Below are 20242 nucleotides of genomic sequence, written 5' to 3' on the forward strand. Positions count from 1 at the left end.
AAAATTTTCATAAACAACAGCAACATTCCTGCCAACATGTTGGCTGAGCCTAAATTGTCAAAAGCAAATATTTTACTTATCTGAAATAAAGTGTAGATTTCTTATGCCTCCGCATGAAGGAAAGCCTGTCTTCATCTGTGTCAATGCAGATAAACAGCCTTCCTTGACAACCATTCTCTAGAAATACATTTGAGAAATAGTTTGAGGCACTCCAAGCTGAAGTGCTGTGTTATCGGCTGCTGAGAATTTGCAGTGCTTCTGATGGAACTAAGAATCGGTCCTTGTTCCCACTGAGTTCATTGTAAGGCACAGTGGCTTTCAGCAGGCATGAGTTGTAGTGCACTTAACAGCAATTTAGTATTTTAGTTGTTTTTGAAGGGTTGCCTTAGTTAGAGATTAATGGCTCAGCTTCCTAAAAGAGTTCTTTCCTTAATCCTCTAACAATTAGGAACCGATAGAGGGGGAAGATAATGAGGTACCTTCTGTGAACACGAGGTACCTTGGGGGTAGAAGAGAAGCGTCTTCTCCCCAGTCAGCTGTGATTGTCCTAAGAAACTAAGGAAGCCTGAGAAGTACAACTCCCAAAATGATAGCTCCCTGGTAGGAAATTTGTCTTTCCCCATCCATGGAGAATAGGGCTAACCAGGCCTGTTTCTACAGAGAGCCTGGCCACTAGAAACGTTGCCCTGCCTGGCAGCAAAGGTTCTAGCATGGGTATTTAGGCTCTATCAGATGGAAGAGGCATTCAGTATAGAAAGGCAGCCTGGCTTGAGGGCATATTTAGCATGCAGCAAGGTAACTAATGTAGTGATCTGAGTGGTGAAGATGGCCCTGGGTGGCATGATATCCCACATGCAGATTCTGTTTATTCTAATTATAAAATCTCTCTGGAAGCTGGTCTCTTCTCTTCCTGGTTCTCGCTGTTCCTTCCCTGACCCAGGTCACCACATTCACCTCCAGGACAATAGTGATGGTCTAATTTGTTTCCTCACTGCCTCCTTCCTTTTTCCAGGCAATCTTTTATCATTGCTTTCAACCAATCAGCAAATAACATGTCCATTAAATGACTAAATCTCTAGTATGCCACTTGGATGTATTTTTATTTTGCTCAGTATGACTTATGAAATTCTGTCAGCATGACTTTTAGAGTCTTATAGAAGAGTTAATCTATACATATGGTGTATTTTATCCTTTATTTTTGTTGGTTTTGTGAGTATGGGGAATTGAAAGCAGGACCTTCACATTGAACTACATATTTGGCCTTTTTCAATTTTTATATTTTGAGACAAGAGCTCCCTAAGTTACTCAGACTGAGATCAAATGTGATCCCTCTGCCTCAGCCTCCCACAATTCTGGAATTTAGAGGCATACACCAGCACATGTGGATGCTGCAGTCTTTTTTAAAAGACTAATGTTTCTCTTTATTTTTTAGAATTACCCCTGCATTTTTTTCAGGTTTAGCTTGTTTTGCTAGGTTATATCTTCTCTAAGGAAGTTTTTTTAGATGTTTTCATACACACAGACACATAGACATACCACTACCAGAAATATATGCAATACACATACACACATTTGTACCTAAAATATAAAAATATAAAATATGTCACAGTCGTGTTGTGGTATATGCAACGTATTGCTAAGTCATCAGAAATCTTTTCAGTTGAAGTGTGAGTATGATGCAACTAAAGTGTCTTATACATCAGGATTTATACTACTCCCTTTGACTTTGTGTATAACATAAAAAAAATCTATGTGTCCCATCTAGGCCAAGAAAAAGGAGTTATCCTTTTTTGCCCCTTACTGCTGTGAGAGCTAATCTTCATTGTCAATTTGATACATTAAGCAGATGCACAGGAAATTACTGAAGCACACTTCTGGGTGTGCCTTAGTGGAACATGGAGGCGTGGCCTTGTGGCCTACATCCGATCCCTGGCTCCTTCCTCTCTGGCAAGCCTACTCTGCTTTCTAGCCACTGGGAACTAAGCATCTTTACTGTGCCAAAGCCTTGTGTCACGACATCCCTGTCTTCAAGCCAGCCAAGTATAGACTGAATCTTCTAAAACCTTGAGCCAAATTCATCATCTCTTCCTTTATGATGCAAGTGTCAGACATGTTTTCCTCAATGACAGGAAGGCTAACACACTGCCTTTCTGGACCTCAGTTTTCAAACACTTCAACACTGAATCTTTGAGATCAATATTTTTATCCCCATTGCACAGAGGAGTAAATTGAAGTTCAAAGAAGTTAAGTAACTTAAACTCAGGTTCTCCATAAAACAAAATTCGATTGGAGAATTTGCTTTCAGATTATAGTCCTCCAAGCCATGTGACTCTCCAAAGCAGCAGTGCTTTCAATTATTTTTATCCAGGGTTCTGTCTGAGATTTCATTCAGCATGGCAAAAGACACTTGAGCTTAAGTGATGGAGCAATGTTGGCTTAAAGTAGGGCTCAGCTAATGCTTTTCTGTAAAGGCTCTCTTATGGCTCATATGTAGATATTCCCTCAAAGTTATATGTGGTATTAAGTGGGGAATTTCCAAGGTGGCTAGATTAAGGTGTATGAATGTGGATTAAAGCTATGATACTGGGAGAGAGAGTTTGATGCTGGGATTAGGGGTGAGGCACACTGGGTGTGGGTGGCAACTCTAGATAACTTGCAGCCTGGATGAAATATAAAAAGCTGCTGCTTGCTGCTTCACTGTCTCCTACCTGCCACACTGTGCACTATTTCTCCTCTGTGATGCCCCTCTGCTACATCACCCTGATTTGGAGCCAGCCAGCTATGGATTGAAACCTCTATAAATTCTAAGCTCGTATAAACCTTTCCTTCTTTAACTTAGGGTACCATGTATTTAGTCAGAGCAACAAACAAGTAACGAAGACAGGTTCAAATAGTGAATACTTTAGGTTTATATCTGTGTTACAATTATTCACCCTGACTATTGTAGCACAAAGGGAGACTTTGCCAATACATAATGAATGGGGATGATTGTGTTCCAATAAAATTTTATTCATGCACAATGAAATCTCATTTCCATATAATTTTTATATATCATGAAATGATATTATTCTTTTGATCTTTTTCAGCCGCTTACAATTTAAAACCTATTCTTTACTCCTAGACACTATGGAAATGGGAGAGAGCTGTACTTTGCCAACGATGGTCCCTAAGAGAACACCCAGTCCTCTTGCTAAGGAGCCAAACAGTCTTCTGAGATGGTTATTTTCTGAAACCCCATTTAGGAGACCTCTGCTACAGAGGACAATCCTTCCCTGCTGTGCATGCTTGTGACAGGCTACGTGTGGGCCCAATGGGTGGCATTAGGCCAGATGGATCTTGGAAATTCATCCCTGTAGCAGATAGTAAATATTTTACAACTGATTGTCACTGCCACAACCCTCACACTGGGGTTTTCGAGGATTCACAGTGAGGTAACCATTGTTATCAGAAAATGCTAAGTTAAAACCTTGACAAATTAAGTGGAGCACTTCCTGAAATAGCACCTCTTTTCCTTGTCACCTACCTGCCTTGCCACCAGGAAAAGAGTCAGAGATACAAAGAATACAGAGAAATAGGTAGCAAAAACACAATTCCCTGGGTAGTTCTAAACTGATTTTATTTCATTTTTTTCCACTTGCTTTATGAAAAGGAAGGGCCCTGAAAGCATCAAAAGAGCCAAGTTACTATTCTGGAAAAGGCCTAAAGCAGTAGACTGGTGAGAGGAGACAAGTCCTCAGATATCCTCTAGACTCTATGGGATATATTACTATTCCCTAGCCCTGTTGTGATGTATTCGAAGCCACCAAAAACTTACTCTGACTGCATCAACTCTGGGAAATTGGGATGGCGATGATAATCTACATAGATAAGCAGAAATTCCCAAAATTACTGGGCCAGAGGCTACATTTATTCATCTTTACTGAGAACTTGAAACCAGAGTGAGACAGTCTTCCTCATTCCTGCAGCAGCACTAGTTCTAGCTCCAACTCCATCACAATTCTGGTCTTCAAGTGTGGACTCTAGAGAACAAGACTCAGACTAGCACACAGAAGATACATGAAGGGACACAGTGACTCCAAACATCCTACACTTCCTATCAACTATGATCCTGAGTAATTGAAGGAGTTTGCTCACCAGACAAAGACTGTAGGGTCCCATATTGTGGATGTTATGGGTATTTGCACTCTATGTTCAAGTGACACAGTGAAATAGCACCTACTCTTGAGCCCATGCTGCTTTGACCAAGAGTCGCATTTCTATGGACTCCTCTGTAATCATGTTTTAAGCCTTGCACTTTTCCTTCTCTGAAGTTACCAAGCATTCTACTATGTACATAAACAATATTGGTGGGAAGCAGTCCTCTCATTTAATGAGAGCAGCTGGAAAATTCCAGAACAAAGGGCCTTAGAAGTCCATGGGTTTCAGCTTGAGGTAAAGAGACAGAGAAGATGTAGGCATGACTCTTCTTCCCTTTCTCAATGTCAGTGCCTCCTTAATATTCTCTCTCTCTCTCTCTCTCTCTCTCTCTCTCTCTCTCTCTTTCCCAGCACAGTCACATATTTTTAATTTATGATAAGCTCTCACTAAATTGGTCTTCTTGGGCTGGAACCTGCATTCCTCCTGCTTCAGTTTACCAGAATGCTGGGATTGCAGACATGTGTCATCACACCCAGCCTTTAGTCTTCTTTTTTCTTTCTCTCACCTGCCTCAAATGTCATATTTTTGAGATTTTTATAGTGTCAGCTCCTCATGGAAAGGACCAGTATTTTTTGAAATTTTCATGGTCTATTCTACTTAATATTATAGAAATTATAATCTATAGCAATAACAAAAACAGAGTTTTCACAGAAGGGCAGGCATTGCACACCACTAGCCCCTGTACTGATAATTGAAACCATTAAAGAAATCTACTTTATTCTATTTTCATCTAATTGAAAATTTGAAGGACAGTTGTTACTTTTCATATTACACACACAGAGATATCCATGCATATGGCATATTTCCCCCACATTCTGGGATATTCAGTACTTGATAAATTTGTCTATGGAATTATAACCTTATGAAAAGAGATTACCATTTTCTGCTGAGATGAACTTAACTGCAGTGGGTGTGAATGGTGCTGCTATAATAATTAAATTCTAACTCTTCCATAATCCTGTGCTCTCCCTTGAGTCATTTTCAGTATTAGACAAGGATGAAAATGCAAACAAGTGCATGTATATTCAATAATAAAGCTTAATAGGTCAGGGAAAGAGTGGAATGAAATGAATGTCTAATACCTCTTGAGATAAGTGGGTAGTTTTTGCCTTCTTAGTTACTTCCTTGACTTGTATTTCCTAGGACCTGAATATATACATCAAATTGTCCTTTATTAACAACCAAATCCATACTGAGCTTATTGCATGGGGCAAGTGTTAATGTACATCACTATGCAAATTGCTTGACTATTTTCAGACTTGCACTTTGGAGGGCATTTGATTTCCATGTGGAAATTATATAGCATCGATTGGGAAGAGAAATAACTGTTGAGTTTGGAGGTTGGTCCTCTGCCTCTGAGTGCATTTATTCTACCTGAAGGACAGTAAGCTACAGACCATGATCCCATTCCTAGACCCAGCCTTGAGATGGCCATGGACACTCCCAGAGTCACCATGGCTTTTCTTCTAGTTGTTCAGCAAATTCACATGAGAGGAGCCAGGGTGCACAGAGACTTCCCCTTGTGACGATTGTATCACCAATGTCCATTGATCTCCACCAAGGTGGCATCTTCCCAAGCTTGTGATGGCCTGCATTCTTTTTGTGTTTTCATAAAGAACTTCACATGCATTAGCTTTTGCAACCATCATCCTGAGATCACTGAGAGGATTGTTGCACTGAACAGAAGAGGAAAGCAGTTGAGGCACAGAGCTGATATGGAACTTTTCCAAGACCTCAGAGTTTTTCATTAGTCCACAATTACTCTGTCTCCATCTGGTTTTTAGGATTGTTTTTGGAATTTGTTATTCATTTTACTTCACACTCTTCTTTATAAGTGGTGACCACCAGACAAACTATACACTCTCAAGTACTGGCTGGGATGGTCTGGCTCTCATGTTTGCCTCTATGATTTCTAGCTGTACTACCATGAGCAAATTCCATAACTGCTCTAAGCTTCAGAGCTCTGGGGTGAAAAAGAGGGCTAGATAGAGATCTTCCTAGGATTATTGACAGGACTCAATTCTGGGTAGTTGATAAGTATTTTGCCGTTTTCTTGATTCCACTACTTATAGGAATCTTCCATCATTTATTTCTTACTTATAGGAATCTTCCATCATTTATTTCTTATTGGGGTTTTGGTAGGCTTGTTTAGTTATTTGTTTGTTGAGGCAGGGTCTCTCTGAGTAGTTCAGGCCAGCCTTGAACTCACTATGCAGCCTAGGCTGGCCTCAAAATCATGGTAATTCTCTTGCCTCAGCCTCTCGAATATTGGCTTGTGCCACCACACCTGGTTCAACATTTAGATATAAGTTAGCATGTAGATAGTCCTTACTTGTGTTGAGCTACACATATAACTCAGAGAGAGAGAGAGAGAGAGAATGAGAGAGTGAGAGAGAGCTTGAAAAAGAGAGATGGGTTTTAAATATTTGAATTATAGAGCTTATAAGAATGATTCAGTCTTCATTTCCCACAATTTGTTAAAAAGAACTATTTGTCAAAATCATAAGCCTGTAACTTCAAAAGAAATACCAAGATACATTTTTCTTCTTGTCAACGATCTTCAAAACACCCATTAGTCTCTTGAAGGATAGTCATAAATTCCACAAATTTCATTTATGTGAACCCAACACTGCCAGTTGTCCTTCCCACCAATCATCCTTTCTCTCTCTCACCATGATTCTCAGACCTCAGTGAACATGTCCTGGGCCTAGGAGGCTGAGGATGAAAGAGAGTACCTAGCTCCCTTTAGAGAATTATTGGACACCCACTCTCACCTCAACCTCTTTCTGACACAACCTCCAACATAGCACTGTTACTGATTTATCAAAGTAGAAGCTGAAGTTTCCTTTCTGTCATTTTTTCTGGTAAAAACACATAGCAAGAAAGACAGAAATGGGAATTTGGGGACTGGCTATAGTACTCACTAGGTGTGTCACTTATCTCTCTAAACCTTTTTTTCTGTCTGCAAAAGGAGTTTGGGGAAAATTTATTTTTCTTGGAAAAGTACTACAATGAAGACAGTGGAGAATATACTACTCCCACTGACTGTCTGGGAATTAAGACTTCTTAGGGAGAGGGAACCAGTGGAAAACAATGATGTGATGTAACCAGGGCTGGGGGGGAGGCAACAGAGGAAAACACTATCTTTTCTAAGGTAAGAGTTCTTTCTAAGAAGCATTTGTGGAAAAAGTGGGATCTGCCTGAGCTCTGGGGAGAAAATGGGATGCCAGAGTAGAGCTGGGGATGTATCCTAGTGGGTATAGTGCCTGCCTGGCAAGCGCAGGGCCTTGAGTTTAATTCTAGGTACCAAAAATAAAAAAGCAATTCAAAAAGGGGAAAAAAGGATGCTAAGGAATGGAAATCCAGTCTTGGAGCTGAGCCTAGAAACAAGAAAGAGGATGGCATGCTTGGCAATGGGGAATGGGTCCAGAGAGACTGAGCCAGACACCCTCCTTGATGCCTGGCGATAAGGTCTGAAGTAGTATTTAATAAATGAAAATATGAACACCAGTTGATCTTTGAGGGCTGCAGACCTGGAATTTTATGATAATGGGCAATCTTTCCTACTGGAGCTCAATCTTGGAGATAGTGAGGCTAGATGGCATTAGAATTAATGCCACTGGTGAAACAAAAGGCTTTGTGTGCCCAATAAACAATTTACAAAGAGCTAGTTCATCACCCAAATCCAGACCACTCATATTTCTCAGGTACCTGGCCTTACCAGAGAACGATTTCTTATCTGTGCCACAGACTTCTATCTCCTGGATCAAACTTTGCAGGAAGAGATGAGTCATATATCAAAAGGTTAATGACCAGCCATTTCTCACTCAACTCTCTCCTGGCCACTGAGCTGGCTGGCAGCAGAGGACTGAGAAAGACCTCTGGGCCTTTTGTCTACCAAAAGGAGTGTCCCAGCAGGGCTCACCAATGGCATGTAGGGCTGGGGGCTATTAGCATGCCCCTGTTCTCTCCTGACAGCCTCGGGGCACCCTGTTCCATGAGGACCCAGTGCTGTGTCTTACCTGCACCCTACACAGTGATTGATCAGTACACTTATTGCACTTTTAGTAGTCAAAATATATAGACTCCAGTAATCTCTGGAGATGCTGCAACAGTCTTTTCCCCCTTGCTTTAGGGGAATGTTGAGGGGAAAGGCGTGTGCAGAGTATGACATAAATATAAGAGCTCAGATATCTAATTAGTTAAAAGAATCTTGGTTCACTCTGCACCTTTGACAGAATCACAGCTGTCAAGTTGCAACTCCAATATTTTATGTTCTTTATGCAATATATCTGAGCAGGATTTAGGAAAGAAGGTGCCTAACTCTGATTTCTCTGCAGGATGCTTGAAGATGACCTAAAGCTGAGCAGTGATGAGGATGACCTTGAGCCTGTGAAGACCTTGACCACTCAGTGCACAGCCACGGAGCTCTACCAGGTAGGAGCAGCTTAGGGCAGTTTGGGAACTGAGGAGAGGGAGCAAAAGAGTTCGAGTGGTTTTGCCAAACACAGGCCACCTCAGCGCTTCATCTCTGGGTTTGGGAGAAAGCAAAAAGGGCAAAGAAGAGCTGATGTGCTGGAACAGATCCAGTCAGCTCCTGCTTTCCTTAAAGCCACAGTAAGGATGAGGAGTGTGGGGGCCGGAGAGAGGGCTCAGTGGAATAAATGCTTCCTTGACAAGCACAAGGGTCTGAGTTCAATCCATGGTTCCACCAAAAAAAAGGATGAGGAGAGTTCCCTGAAACTGTTTTACCACCCCCCGGGCTGCTTTCCATACAAAACTACAGGTCATCAATTAGTAAGAGAGATTGTCTTTTCCTCTCTGGAGCTGCTTTTTGTCTAGTGTGAGTACTAATGTTCACTTGGTGACTCCACGGGGTGGTATAGAGCTCACACTCATTAATTAGGTACAAATGTGACTTCTTCATTCACCTTGTCCAGATGCCCCACTTCCAAATGCAGCCGAAAATCAATACAGTACACCTTGCAGCTTATACAAGCCTTCAGGCAAGTAATATTGGGCAAAAACTTGCTGCTGCGTTTATCTTCTTGCATTCTGCAGTCTATAAGTATTTCCAGTACTTTCCCAGCAAAGGAGAAGGCACGAGTGTGTGCTTTCTGCATTTCCAAAGAGCATGGACTTCTTGATTTGAAAAAGGCCACCAGAGCATTTATGACTTATAAGAACAGCAGCGTCGTGTGGTGTGAATATTGCCTGTGTGTTTTCTCTGTGAGGGAGGTCTGTTTTGAACACCAAAGCTTCTGGTTGTGCTAATGCTCTCAAATATGGAATAGAGAATAATTACTTAGAGTTTTAATTATGCTTTTTTAAAAAATGTACCTTGTCGGTTGGGTACTCTATCAAGAGCACGCATGGGATAAGTGAGAACAACACCGTGTTGGCCTGAGCCAATTTCATGGTTGTTTGCTGAAAAGGTTTCTATACATTTACAGAATGCAAACATTGAGCCTCCCATCTCCCTGGGCTGTGGACCTCATAGTAAATGTAAAATGTACACTTACTTTCTGATCATTTCTGCTTTCTGCATTTTACACATCAATGACAAGATCATAAGATTTGCAAACAAGATAAAACCCAAACAAAACAACCTAGATCATTGATTTTGACAGAGATGGCTTTACTTTTTAATGGAAATGTTTAAAACTGACTCTACCAATAAGTGAAAGTATATTTTGCACATTGACTTCTTCCTCTCTATGTTATTATACATGTTCACTCTGCTTTTTAGCTCATAAAGTTATGTCCTGAATTTACCTGAATAAGTATCTTCAGGCCCATTGACATGAGTCAACCAGGGTTTCAAGGTACCCATACTAATGTTATATAGGAGCTGAGACCCTCAGATGAGCAGGATTGTTGAGTCAGAAGCATTGCATGATTTGCTGCCCTTACATCAGTTCTGTCTTCCTCAACAAGGCTTAGGTCTTTACAATTTGATGGGGAAGTTGAGCTGGTAAATTCAAGGCAAGTACAATGACAAGTTATTTCCTATAAGTGAGTAGTACAGCAAGCAAGAAGCAGGCATGAAGCTAGTATCTGCCCCTGTAGAGTTGGAGGACTAGGTAAAGGGCCATAAGCTTGTGCAATAATGGCCACAATGAAGGCAGCACCATTTTGGTGAGTTCTGGCTCTATGAGGTATTGTCTTCTAAAGTGTTAATTAACACAACTGTGTTTTCTATTGTAGTAAAATTCAGAAAATATAAAAGTCACCATTTTCAAGTGCAGTGTAGTGGTATTTAAGACATTCAAAAGTTGTGTGTTGATTCCCAATTCCATAACATTTTCATAATTCTAAATGGAAATCCCACACAGGGACATAGCTCAGCGGCATAAGCTTGGGTCCTGAGTTTGTCCCATGGTACCGCATGCCATGCCAGCCCCAGAGCCCCAGGTGCACATAGCAAGACCCTGTACCAAGCAAATAAAATAAAATGCATGGAAATCCCATACTCGTGAAGCACTTACTTCTCACTGTCTCTTTCCTTTAGCTCCTCACAACCACCAACCTACTTTCTGTTCCCGTGGATTTATCTCTTTCACATAACTGGAATCCAACCATATGTATCATTTTATGTCAGACTTCTTCCACTTACCATAATGCTTTCTAGGTTCTTCTATGTTGTACCATATAACATCACTTAATTCTGTTTTATGGCTGAGTAATATTCCATTATATGAAGTGAACCACATTTTCTTTATCCATTCATCAGTTGATAGATGTTCTCCTTTTTTTTCTGCCTTTTGGCCACTGATAATAGTGCTGCTATGAACACTTGAGTGGAATTTTTTTCACGGACTTATTTTTGGATTTTTAAGGATATGTACTTAGAAGAGAAATTGCTATGACCCATTGTAATTCCATGTTTATCTTATTGAAGAACTGTCAGAATCATTTGCATTACAGTAAGATGATGTCACATGGATGTATCTTCTAGCTGCAGCTGTCATATATCTAGCAGCGTCAGGATGAGGAGTACTGAGACTCACTTTTGCAGGAATTTCTGACCTATACCAGGCACAAGTTAGAGATGTTGTCTTATTTAAACCTCAAAATAAACCCTGCAGGGAGTTTTGGGCCTCCTGACAGAGCAAGGAATTTCAGTCATTTCCATCTGTGGCATAATGATTGGGGGCAATGCACAAACAAATGTGCCGTACATTAAGTGATGTGCCCAAGAGGCCAGATTGTGCCATTGGTCTGAGCCAACATTACAATTAGGAGCATCTTCAGACCCCAGAGGCTGAATTCATGCTGCCATGGCATTTTCAATAAAAACCCATGTGCTTTTTGGCAACATCCCCAAATCATCTCATTCATAATGGTCTCATCCTGATACACATGGGGAAATTCAAAATTCCCAAGTTTAGAGAGTATGCACCAATCGTTTTTGAAAAACATTTCTAACCTCTTGTGCTGTGATTGGACTTAAATAATCCCAAGAGGGATGCATTTCAAAAGGCTTCTCAATGAAGATGCATCAGGTTCTAATTTAACAACTCACTACTAGCACAGCACAGTCAGAACAACCTTCCCTTTTCTTGCCCACCCTGACCTTTTCCACAGCAGCAGTAGCTGTTCTGAGTAGGCAGACAGGTCCTGTGTGCGGAAAACAATAGAGCAGATAAAATGTGTTCAAAAGCTAAGTCTTACCTCCTCAAATAGAAGTTCAAAACTTGAGAACAGAATGGTTGAATTATAGTATACACATTGAAGATGTTAGCTGCCTAACCATGAAGACTCATGATTATAATAGAAGTTTTAACAGGAGATTTTGCTTTCTAATGATTCTTTAAATTCTGAGATACATAATCATGTACGCACATGGTTTCAATGGGGGAGTGATAAAGATTACACCCTGAAGATACTTATTTAAAGTTTGGGTGTTCTCTACATCCACTTCACCTATTACATTTTCTTTTCATGGTGGGGTTCTGTTTGGAAAGCAGACACACACCCAGTGTGTTCCAAGGTCATGTGCTGCTGCTGGAACAATATAGGCAAGAGGGTAAGAAGAGAATGGTTGTATGGTCAGACAGATGTGAGTTCCAATCACAGCTCTGGCATTTTCGAACTGGATGACCTTGAACCAATATAAGTGGCTATAAAATGGAGGCAACAATAGTACATATTTCACTAGGGTTTAGTGGAGATTCAATGAATAGATAAATCAATACAAACCAAAGCACTTGACTCTAAGCTTAGCGCATAGTAAGTGCTTACTGCTTGATGTGATAATCACCAGCATTATTACTCCTGCCAAAACTGATCTAAAACTCTTATATTCTTTGAAGTGCTGGATATATTTCCTTTCCCTTTTCTTATAAGGAATGGGATGGTAAAGAGCATTGCTGAGTTATTTACCTGGAAGATGGCATGTTTATGGAAAACTTGCATGCAAGTTTCTGTCTTGTCCTTACATTTACTGCGTGGGGCTGGCCATGAGGAATTAAGTGTTGTCGTGAAGAGCATGGCTTTTGTAATAGAGAAGCCTGGTCTTACATCCCAATCTTACATACTAACTGCATCACATTGTGCAAATTGCCTAACATCTCTGTCTCAGATCTCTCACCAGTAAGCTAGGATAAAACAGCCTCGTCTAACTCACACGGGTATTGTGAGGATCAAGTGAAGATCATGTACACGTGTACATAGAAGTGCCTTATAAAAACAACGAAAGAAGAAAAATGCATTGAAAACCATAGGCACCACACAAAGAGGAGTTATTCCTCCTTGTGTCCCTTGTAGACGTTACCTGGGATCTTCTTCTTCTGGATCCATGAGGAAATAAACATTGCCCTTCATGGTGGCCAAGGCGTTGGTAGGGACCTACTAGGGACTGTACTGAATGTCCTAACTGGTTCCGAAGGCTTCCCTCACATACAAATACACTTAAACAACCCCCCCATCCTGAAATTGTTTCAAACAGAGATCCCTGGGAACAAAGGCCACATTGCCAATGACACCGCACTAAGCCCCCCAGAAAATTACATGTCTCAAAATTTTTACTCAAATGATTGATGAATAGAGCAGTGATAGGCTTTCATTGCAGTATTTAGCTTTTTCTTTTCAGCCCCTGCTCTGTCCTAGAGAAAGGCTTTCACAGCTCTGCTGTGGTGCTGTACTCACCTCATTTCTCTCTTTGGAGTCAGCCTGGGATGAGACAGAAATAATCACTCAAAACCACAGTTGCATATTACAAAATTACAGAAGAGCATTGGAATCTAACACAGCACTTTTTACTTTGTGTCTGCATAAACGTGTATGTTACAACATGTTCCTTTTGGTTTTTAAAAGTAGTTGGATGTCAATGGCATGATTGGGCTTGGGGAAGGGGGAGTCTCCTGTTGTCCATTGCCCAGATAACTGATTTTTATTTCTCATCTGATGCTATTGGCATCATAGACATGAATCCAACCTTGGTATTGCCGTGCAACACTGACTGAATTGCCACTTCCCAGCCAGTCATCCAGGGCTGGCAGTGGTGCAGTGAGGAGCCTGCTGGTGGCCTTTGGCTAGGGACTGGCCTTGATGCAGTAGGACAGTTTCCTGGGTGCAAGAATGTGGTGTGTTCTCCACATTCCCACACCCCATAACACTAAACCTTCAGTTTTTCTTTCTGTCAAATTCTTCGTCTTACGTTTCTCAGAATTAGAGGAACTCCTGAAAATGAGGAGTTAAACCTGGAATCAATTTTCATTTACAGCTGAGAAACAGTTATTGATGCTGGGCTTGCAGTTCAATAAAAGATCTAAAGATATAGACCTTGCGCTTCTCTTTCATTATAAGCAGCCTAATCAGTCTCAAATGTTTTTTTAACAAAGAAATTATATTGACAGCTTTATTAAAATTGCTGTCTTTAAAGTTTTAAACTATCCAAAATTTGACATATTCCCAAAGCTTCTTGAATGGCTGGTGGGCTGATTCAAAAATCCTCTCCAGCCCATATTCATAGATTCAGGTAAACATGTGTCTAACATGGCATTAGAGGATATCATTACACCACTCTAAGCATGCAGGCTGTTGTCCTCTGATGGAGGGTAGTTTGTGATACCTGGACTCTGAAGCCCCTTTGCATCTGGGCATGCCTGTCTCACACCCAGTCAGCTCAAATCAGCACTAGATGCAGCCATCTTTAGGAACATGAAGGTCATGAAAGAAACAGGTGTTGCTGCAAAGTGGCTTTAAGATCTTTTAATATTAATAAAATCTTCACCTGAATTAACCTAAAAGCTCAAATGACTTCATTATGTCCAGTTAGAAGTTCAGAAAACACTTTATATGGCTGGAAATTTTTAATTAGTGGTCAAGCTCAGCCAAAGGACTCTAGAAAAAAGCTTAACATGACATCATGATGCTTTGGGTTTTTTTTTTTTTTTTTTTTGACATCTTGATGCTTTAAAGCACAACTGAACAACTCAAATTTCCTTTGAGCGCAAAGACAATCCAATGGGCTGTGTCTGGGTACATTATACGAAGTAGCTCCAGTGTACCCCAATTGATTTAACTGTTTAATGATTACTTTGGTAGTCTTTGCAATGTGCACTTAATCTGAAGCATGTTACTGGAGACTGGACTTTCCAACTAGACAAAAGCAGCGCAGCTGTACCTCAAGCCTACTCAACTTCCAACAAACAAGGGCACCTCCCACTCTCCCCCATTTCACTGTTATTTCCCTTTTCACTACAGATCTCTACCTCACACAGAAAAGCTTTTTCTGAATTCAGGTTCATGATTTTGCTTCTTATATTTAAACTGAATTTTTATTGTTGTCCTTGAGCCAGCTTCTAGCCAGTCTGCTATTTGATCATCGTAAATGACATGAATTACTTAATAGCTGAAACTCCCAAAGTTCTGCCAGATTTGAGATGCGTTCCTTACATCTGCAATATGCATCGAACTTCCAAAGCATCATAGCCACGTTACAATGCAAGGCCACTTTTTATGTTGAAAGTTGGCTAATGAGACAGGTGCAATAAATTTCACTCCTTCTATCAGCTGGCTGCTTCGGAGTTGATAGTGAATACATTAGTAGTGACAACAGATACTCCTACTGGCCTATTTCGCAGCCACAGTTCTCCCTCATCATGCTGAACAAGTTGTTACTTCCTCGAGGTTTCACCACAATTCCATTTACTTTGTTATCAGTCCAAAGGCTGGGGAAGGCCTCTTCCATAATGACAGCTATGTGGCATACACAGCAAGAGAGGTCAGCCTGCCAGAGCTAGAGAAACAGCAGATTAGGACAAAACTGAGTGCACAATAACTTTGATAGTCTTTTAATGTAAACAGTTTTCCTGTCATTGCCTTTCACTGAAATCCCTCACGTAAAATAATTGTTCAGGCTGTTAAGTTTACAGAACGTAACTAAAAAAGTCCATACATCGTCATGTTCAAGCTATCCAGTAATTAGAGAATGAGAGGATATTTTAATTTATTCATTAAAGATAGAAAAGTAAATAGGATAACATATAAGGTTAATAGAATAACACTGGCCTTCCTATTCCCAAGATTGTGTTTACCGTTTGGCTGTATTAGCATAGAAACGAGATTAATAAGAAACTGCTTGAGGCTTATATGATGTGATTTTTAATAGGTTTGTAGCAAGTCTATGACTGTTTAGAAACCCACATGCTGAAATTTTCATTGTAATTAGGCCTTCTACTTTTAGTGCCAAATATTTTGACTTGTAATCTTCATATAATAGAATGTCTTGAGCATACAGCGATATGTAGAAGCACAATGTTTTCACACATTGTGCTTGTTGCATGGCCAGTCATGACCAAATTCTAGTTATTGGCCATGATACTTTATGAATTTTCAATCTATGAGTATTTCAATAGCAAAACCAGCAGTGCTTTCCTTAGCTTATCACTTTCCTCATGATGACCTTACGTCAGATACCAGCAAGAAGCAAAAAGGGATATGATCTCTGATGTGTGAATAGATAGCGCTCCTCTAGGGTAAGGATGACCACTCCCTTGTCAGCTGCAAAGCACACACAGCACATTGCCAAGCTCTGTAACAATGATGGCAGGAGGAGTAACAGCCTCCTCTGGAAAGCCGGAGATTGCTATGTACAGGTTTATATTTTTTGTATTTTAGGGAATAGTCTATAGGGTGTTCAGGGTCTTACTACTATATTGGACTCATAGTGATCTGGCTGTTCAAGTGCATGCCACCTTGCCCAGTCTCAATTGTTGTCTCAGTGCGCCCCAGGGGCAAGACTGACACAGCAGGCCCAGGGATCCAACCCCCGGTCCCTGCACCTACTTGTAGGTGCTTTAATCCGCTGAGCTATTTGACTGGCCCATATGTACAGATTTGAATTAAAGCCCCACAAACATGAGGCGTCACCACATTGCCTTGGTCACTGGCAGTGAGCTAGAGGAAAGTTTAGCTACACAGCACTGGTCCTACCTCTCTTGTCACCCCTCTCCCCATATTATCCCATCATGCCTTCATCTGCCCAGTTATGGCCTCCCAGTGCGTATGTGGAGCTGGAGGTGCTCTCTTGGAGTCATTAGTAAGAGCTGGGCAATGTAGCATGTGTGCTTAAGTTTATTGTAAATTTTCAAGCTCTAAGTTTAATCAGGGTTCTAGAATGTATCTACAGAAATTGAGCATCTCCAGTAAAAGCGGGGTAATAAACCACTTTTCCACATTAAAAACGTAACAGTTTGAAACCGATATGGTGACTTTGAAACATTGAAGCTTTTGTTTAGGAGTCCAGCATGCTTTCCTCTGTCCCCCACGAAGTACCTGCCATCTGCTAGTAAAGCCACCAGACAGACTGTAACACCAAACACCTTGAACTGAATGGAAAACAGAATGTCTCTTATCATCCTTAAGCAGCCATATTTACTCTCCTATTTATATATCAAGAGCAAAGAGCATAACATTTTAAATGCACAGAAGAGCAGCCCAAATTTGAAATTAGCTGCCAGACCAAGATTAACCATTCAGAACACAGTTGAATGAACACAGAAAACACAGGACTTTCCAAAATGTCTGGGACAATATAACCCACATTTGAAACAGTAAATATGTCATCACAGTCTGGAATGCTTGCCCAAATTTTTATAAATTTGTTAAAGCTTACTTTTGTGTAATGGAAGTAGGTTCCTATGAGTCATGTATCTTTGTATTTGAGATTTTCCTTTGTATGTGTTAAACTATGATAAAAGACTTCTCAGGTTTTATATTTAATCCTGAGTCATATATGTTTGTATATGAAATGTTATTTATGTGTATTAATAATAATAACATCTGTAGAAAACCAAATCTTAAAATGATCATGGAGAGTCTCTACTCATGTTTCTTAATTTTGTCAGTAAGGCCAAAAGAAAGAAAGCAAAGCCTTAAGAAGCAGCCAGTCAGTGTTTAGCATACCGATGAAAATCAATGGAGCCTCTTCACTCAGAGTATAATGAGCTGCAAGGAAAGAGAATGCCTGAGCACATTAGGATGTTAATGATGAAGATATTATCAGCACTTGCTCCCATGTAGGTTTTGAATAACATTGTTGAGTATTTTCTGTGTATGACGAATACTCTCCTTGCTTTTTCTAGTTCCATAAGGTAGGGAAAGAGCCTCTATTATGTATTGATTGTCTCCCACTAAAAGACACATGTAATTTCGGAAGGTGCGTCCCCCCCCCTCGCAACAAGGGCCAGAGGGCTCAGATTGGTTGGGGAAAAGAAAATTGAATTTTCAAGTCCACAGCACCCAGGGGAACAGAGACCAAGTGCCACTTTACCTTGGTCCCTCTAATGGAGAAAATAAACACCTCAAACCAGCACTAAGATTCTTTGGCTACTCTCTCTGTATTTACTCCACTTAGAGGGTGGCTCGTGTGGACAGATGCCTTTTTATGGGTGAGGCATGCTTCTTCACCAAAGCCAGTACTTTTTTCTTCTAATTACAATAAACTAAATCTTCAGTTATAGAGGACATCACTAGTTACAAATGGATCTTGCTAAAGATTTTCTACCCAGCAAAATAGATGGCATGAAGGGAACAAGCCTTCATAGAATACATACACTACAAGATCTTGTTACCCTGCTAGGACTGGTTTGCTGTTCAGCTCGCTGAGACAATGTCTTGAGTGGCAGCGTGGGAAAGATTGATTATGTTACCTAATGAGATGAATGAAGATATGAAGAGTTATTTTTTGTTTTCTTGTAGTGCTCAGGGTGGAAGCGATGGCTTGCACATGCCACTAGGCAAGTGCTTTAGCACTGAGCTAGGCCCACGGCCCTGAGGAAGAGAGTGGCACAATCAAGGTTCGGAGAAAAAGTGGCAAGATCAAGTGGAGCCTCAAGACAGATTCATCTTGCACTGCAGCACAGAGTGGGGCAAGAACAGAGGCAGTGGTAGAGAGACAGCGGAGTAGTGAGCAGCCAGCGGCCATGGTCTGGGTGAGGAGTAGTGAGAAGCGAGCTAGTCAATAGCTGCAAGCAGCCCATCTCTTCCACTAGAGGCCTTTATTTTTCTCCATGTGGACACAGACAGGGCCTGCAGGAGCAGTGTGCAGCCTTCTCAGACTGCCAGGTCATGCCTGACCCACATGCTAGTAAATGCTTTTTAAGTGACTATGATGTGCACGGCAGTTCCCACCAGTGACATCGATCTTCTAATCTCTGTTGCTAAAATACTGTTTCTGCCACCATTATTTCTCACATGGGCCTATTTTGCTGATGTACAAACAGTGAATCAAGTTAAAATGTGGGAATCTCAGTGCTCTAAGGATAGGGAATTTGCTTTTGCTTCCTAAAGGATCAAGGCTCAGAGCAGGTTTCGAACTATACCTTCCAAAACACCCATCCAGAAGATTAAAAGCCCAGGAGTGGATGGCATTTTCCTAGAAACCCTAGATGGAAAGTTAGAAATGCACGCAGACATCGAGGTGCTACAAGATACCGAGTGCCATTTTCTTTTCGTCGTCTGCCAGCCTGGCTGGTGTGCTTGCTGCCAGAGGAAAGCCCAGCCGCTGCGATGCAGTGGCTCTTCTTGTTTCACTCATTCCACTGAAGTCTACTGAAATGCTGTAATTAAACAAGTTATTTTTATGTCTTGGCACTTGCTTTCACTATATGTCTCTTTATTTAATTTAAGCAATTCTGTGGGTATCGATTTTTGACCATCTGAATACCCTAATGATGAGTTCATTTGTTAATAGAGGAGTTTCTCTTCTGAATTTAGGCAATCAATACAATTTGCCAATGCAGACCTCTAGATTAGCGGGTCTATGTCTCACAGCACAGCCCTGTGGGGAAAAAAAACTGTTTTTCAAAATGGCAGTGCATAAATAATGAAACACAAAGCCAATCATATTAATTGGAATTATCTAAACAATTAACTTTCCCCTTTGTATCAAGAAGTGTATTATAAATGTTCAGCTCACCTGTATCAGCAAGTAGAATGCCAGGAAAGAACATACAGACAGAAAATACAAAAGCCATATAGAGCAATACTAAGAAAATCACACTTTAGTCTCCACTGACAACATTATTACTGATTATGGAACAAAAGCAGTACGTGAATACGTAGCCCTGTAAAAAGAGTCCACTGCTATAATATCTCTAAGGTATTCAAGTGCTCACTTTTACAGGCTCAACTTACAGAAAGCAGAATCATTGAACTTGTTTTCCATAAATCTCAAGAAGAGGGAAATTTCACAAAGGTGTATTTAACTATTCAAGGCCTTCTTCTGAAAAATCCAAAATGATTCTTCACATTTTCTATAAATATTGGAAAAAGTCTAGAAGACTAGAATAGCAACTAATGACATATAATCACTGGTCAGAATTACCTTATCAAGCAACTTTGGAAAAGTTTTATCATTATATACAAGATGAGTAGGAAATTTTCTAAGTGCCTCATATGTAGCATTTTCTGCTTACAGAAAATTGTCATGTGGCAATGATTAGTACTCCATAGATAGCCACTTAATTTCCTGCTACCTTTGGTTTTCCTTTCCTTTCCCTTCCCTTCCCTTCCCTTCCCTTCCCTTCCCTTCCCT

General features: G+C 40.6%; 1 protein-coding gene across 3 annotated transcripts in view; it reads left to right on the plus strand.

The window, feature by feature from the left end:
- Aff2 (AF4/FMR2 family member 2) overlaps window positions 1-20242 on the plus strand; it is a 546136-nt gene that overhangs the window by 426297 nt on the left and 99597 nt on the right. For all 3 annotated transcript variants that reach the window (XM_023703816.1, XM_023703817.1, XM_023703818.1), the window contains exon 7: window positions 8538-8634. In XM_023703816.1, coding sequence (XP_023559584.1) covers window positions 8538-8634 — 97 coding nt within the window. The remainder of the gene's footprint in view (window positions 1-8537; window positions 8635-20242) is intronic.

Source organism: Octodon degus, unplaced genomic scaffold, assembly GCF_000260255.1.
Source record: "Octodon degus isolate 3935 unplaced genomic scaffold, OctDeg1.0 scaffold00181, whole genome shotgun sequence".
NCBI classification, from domain to species: domain Eukaryota; kingdom Metazoa; phylum Chordata; class Mammalia; order Rodentia; family Octodontidae; genus Octodon; species Octodon degus.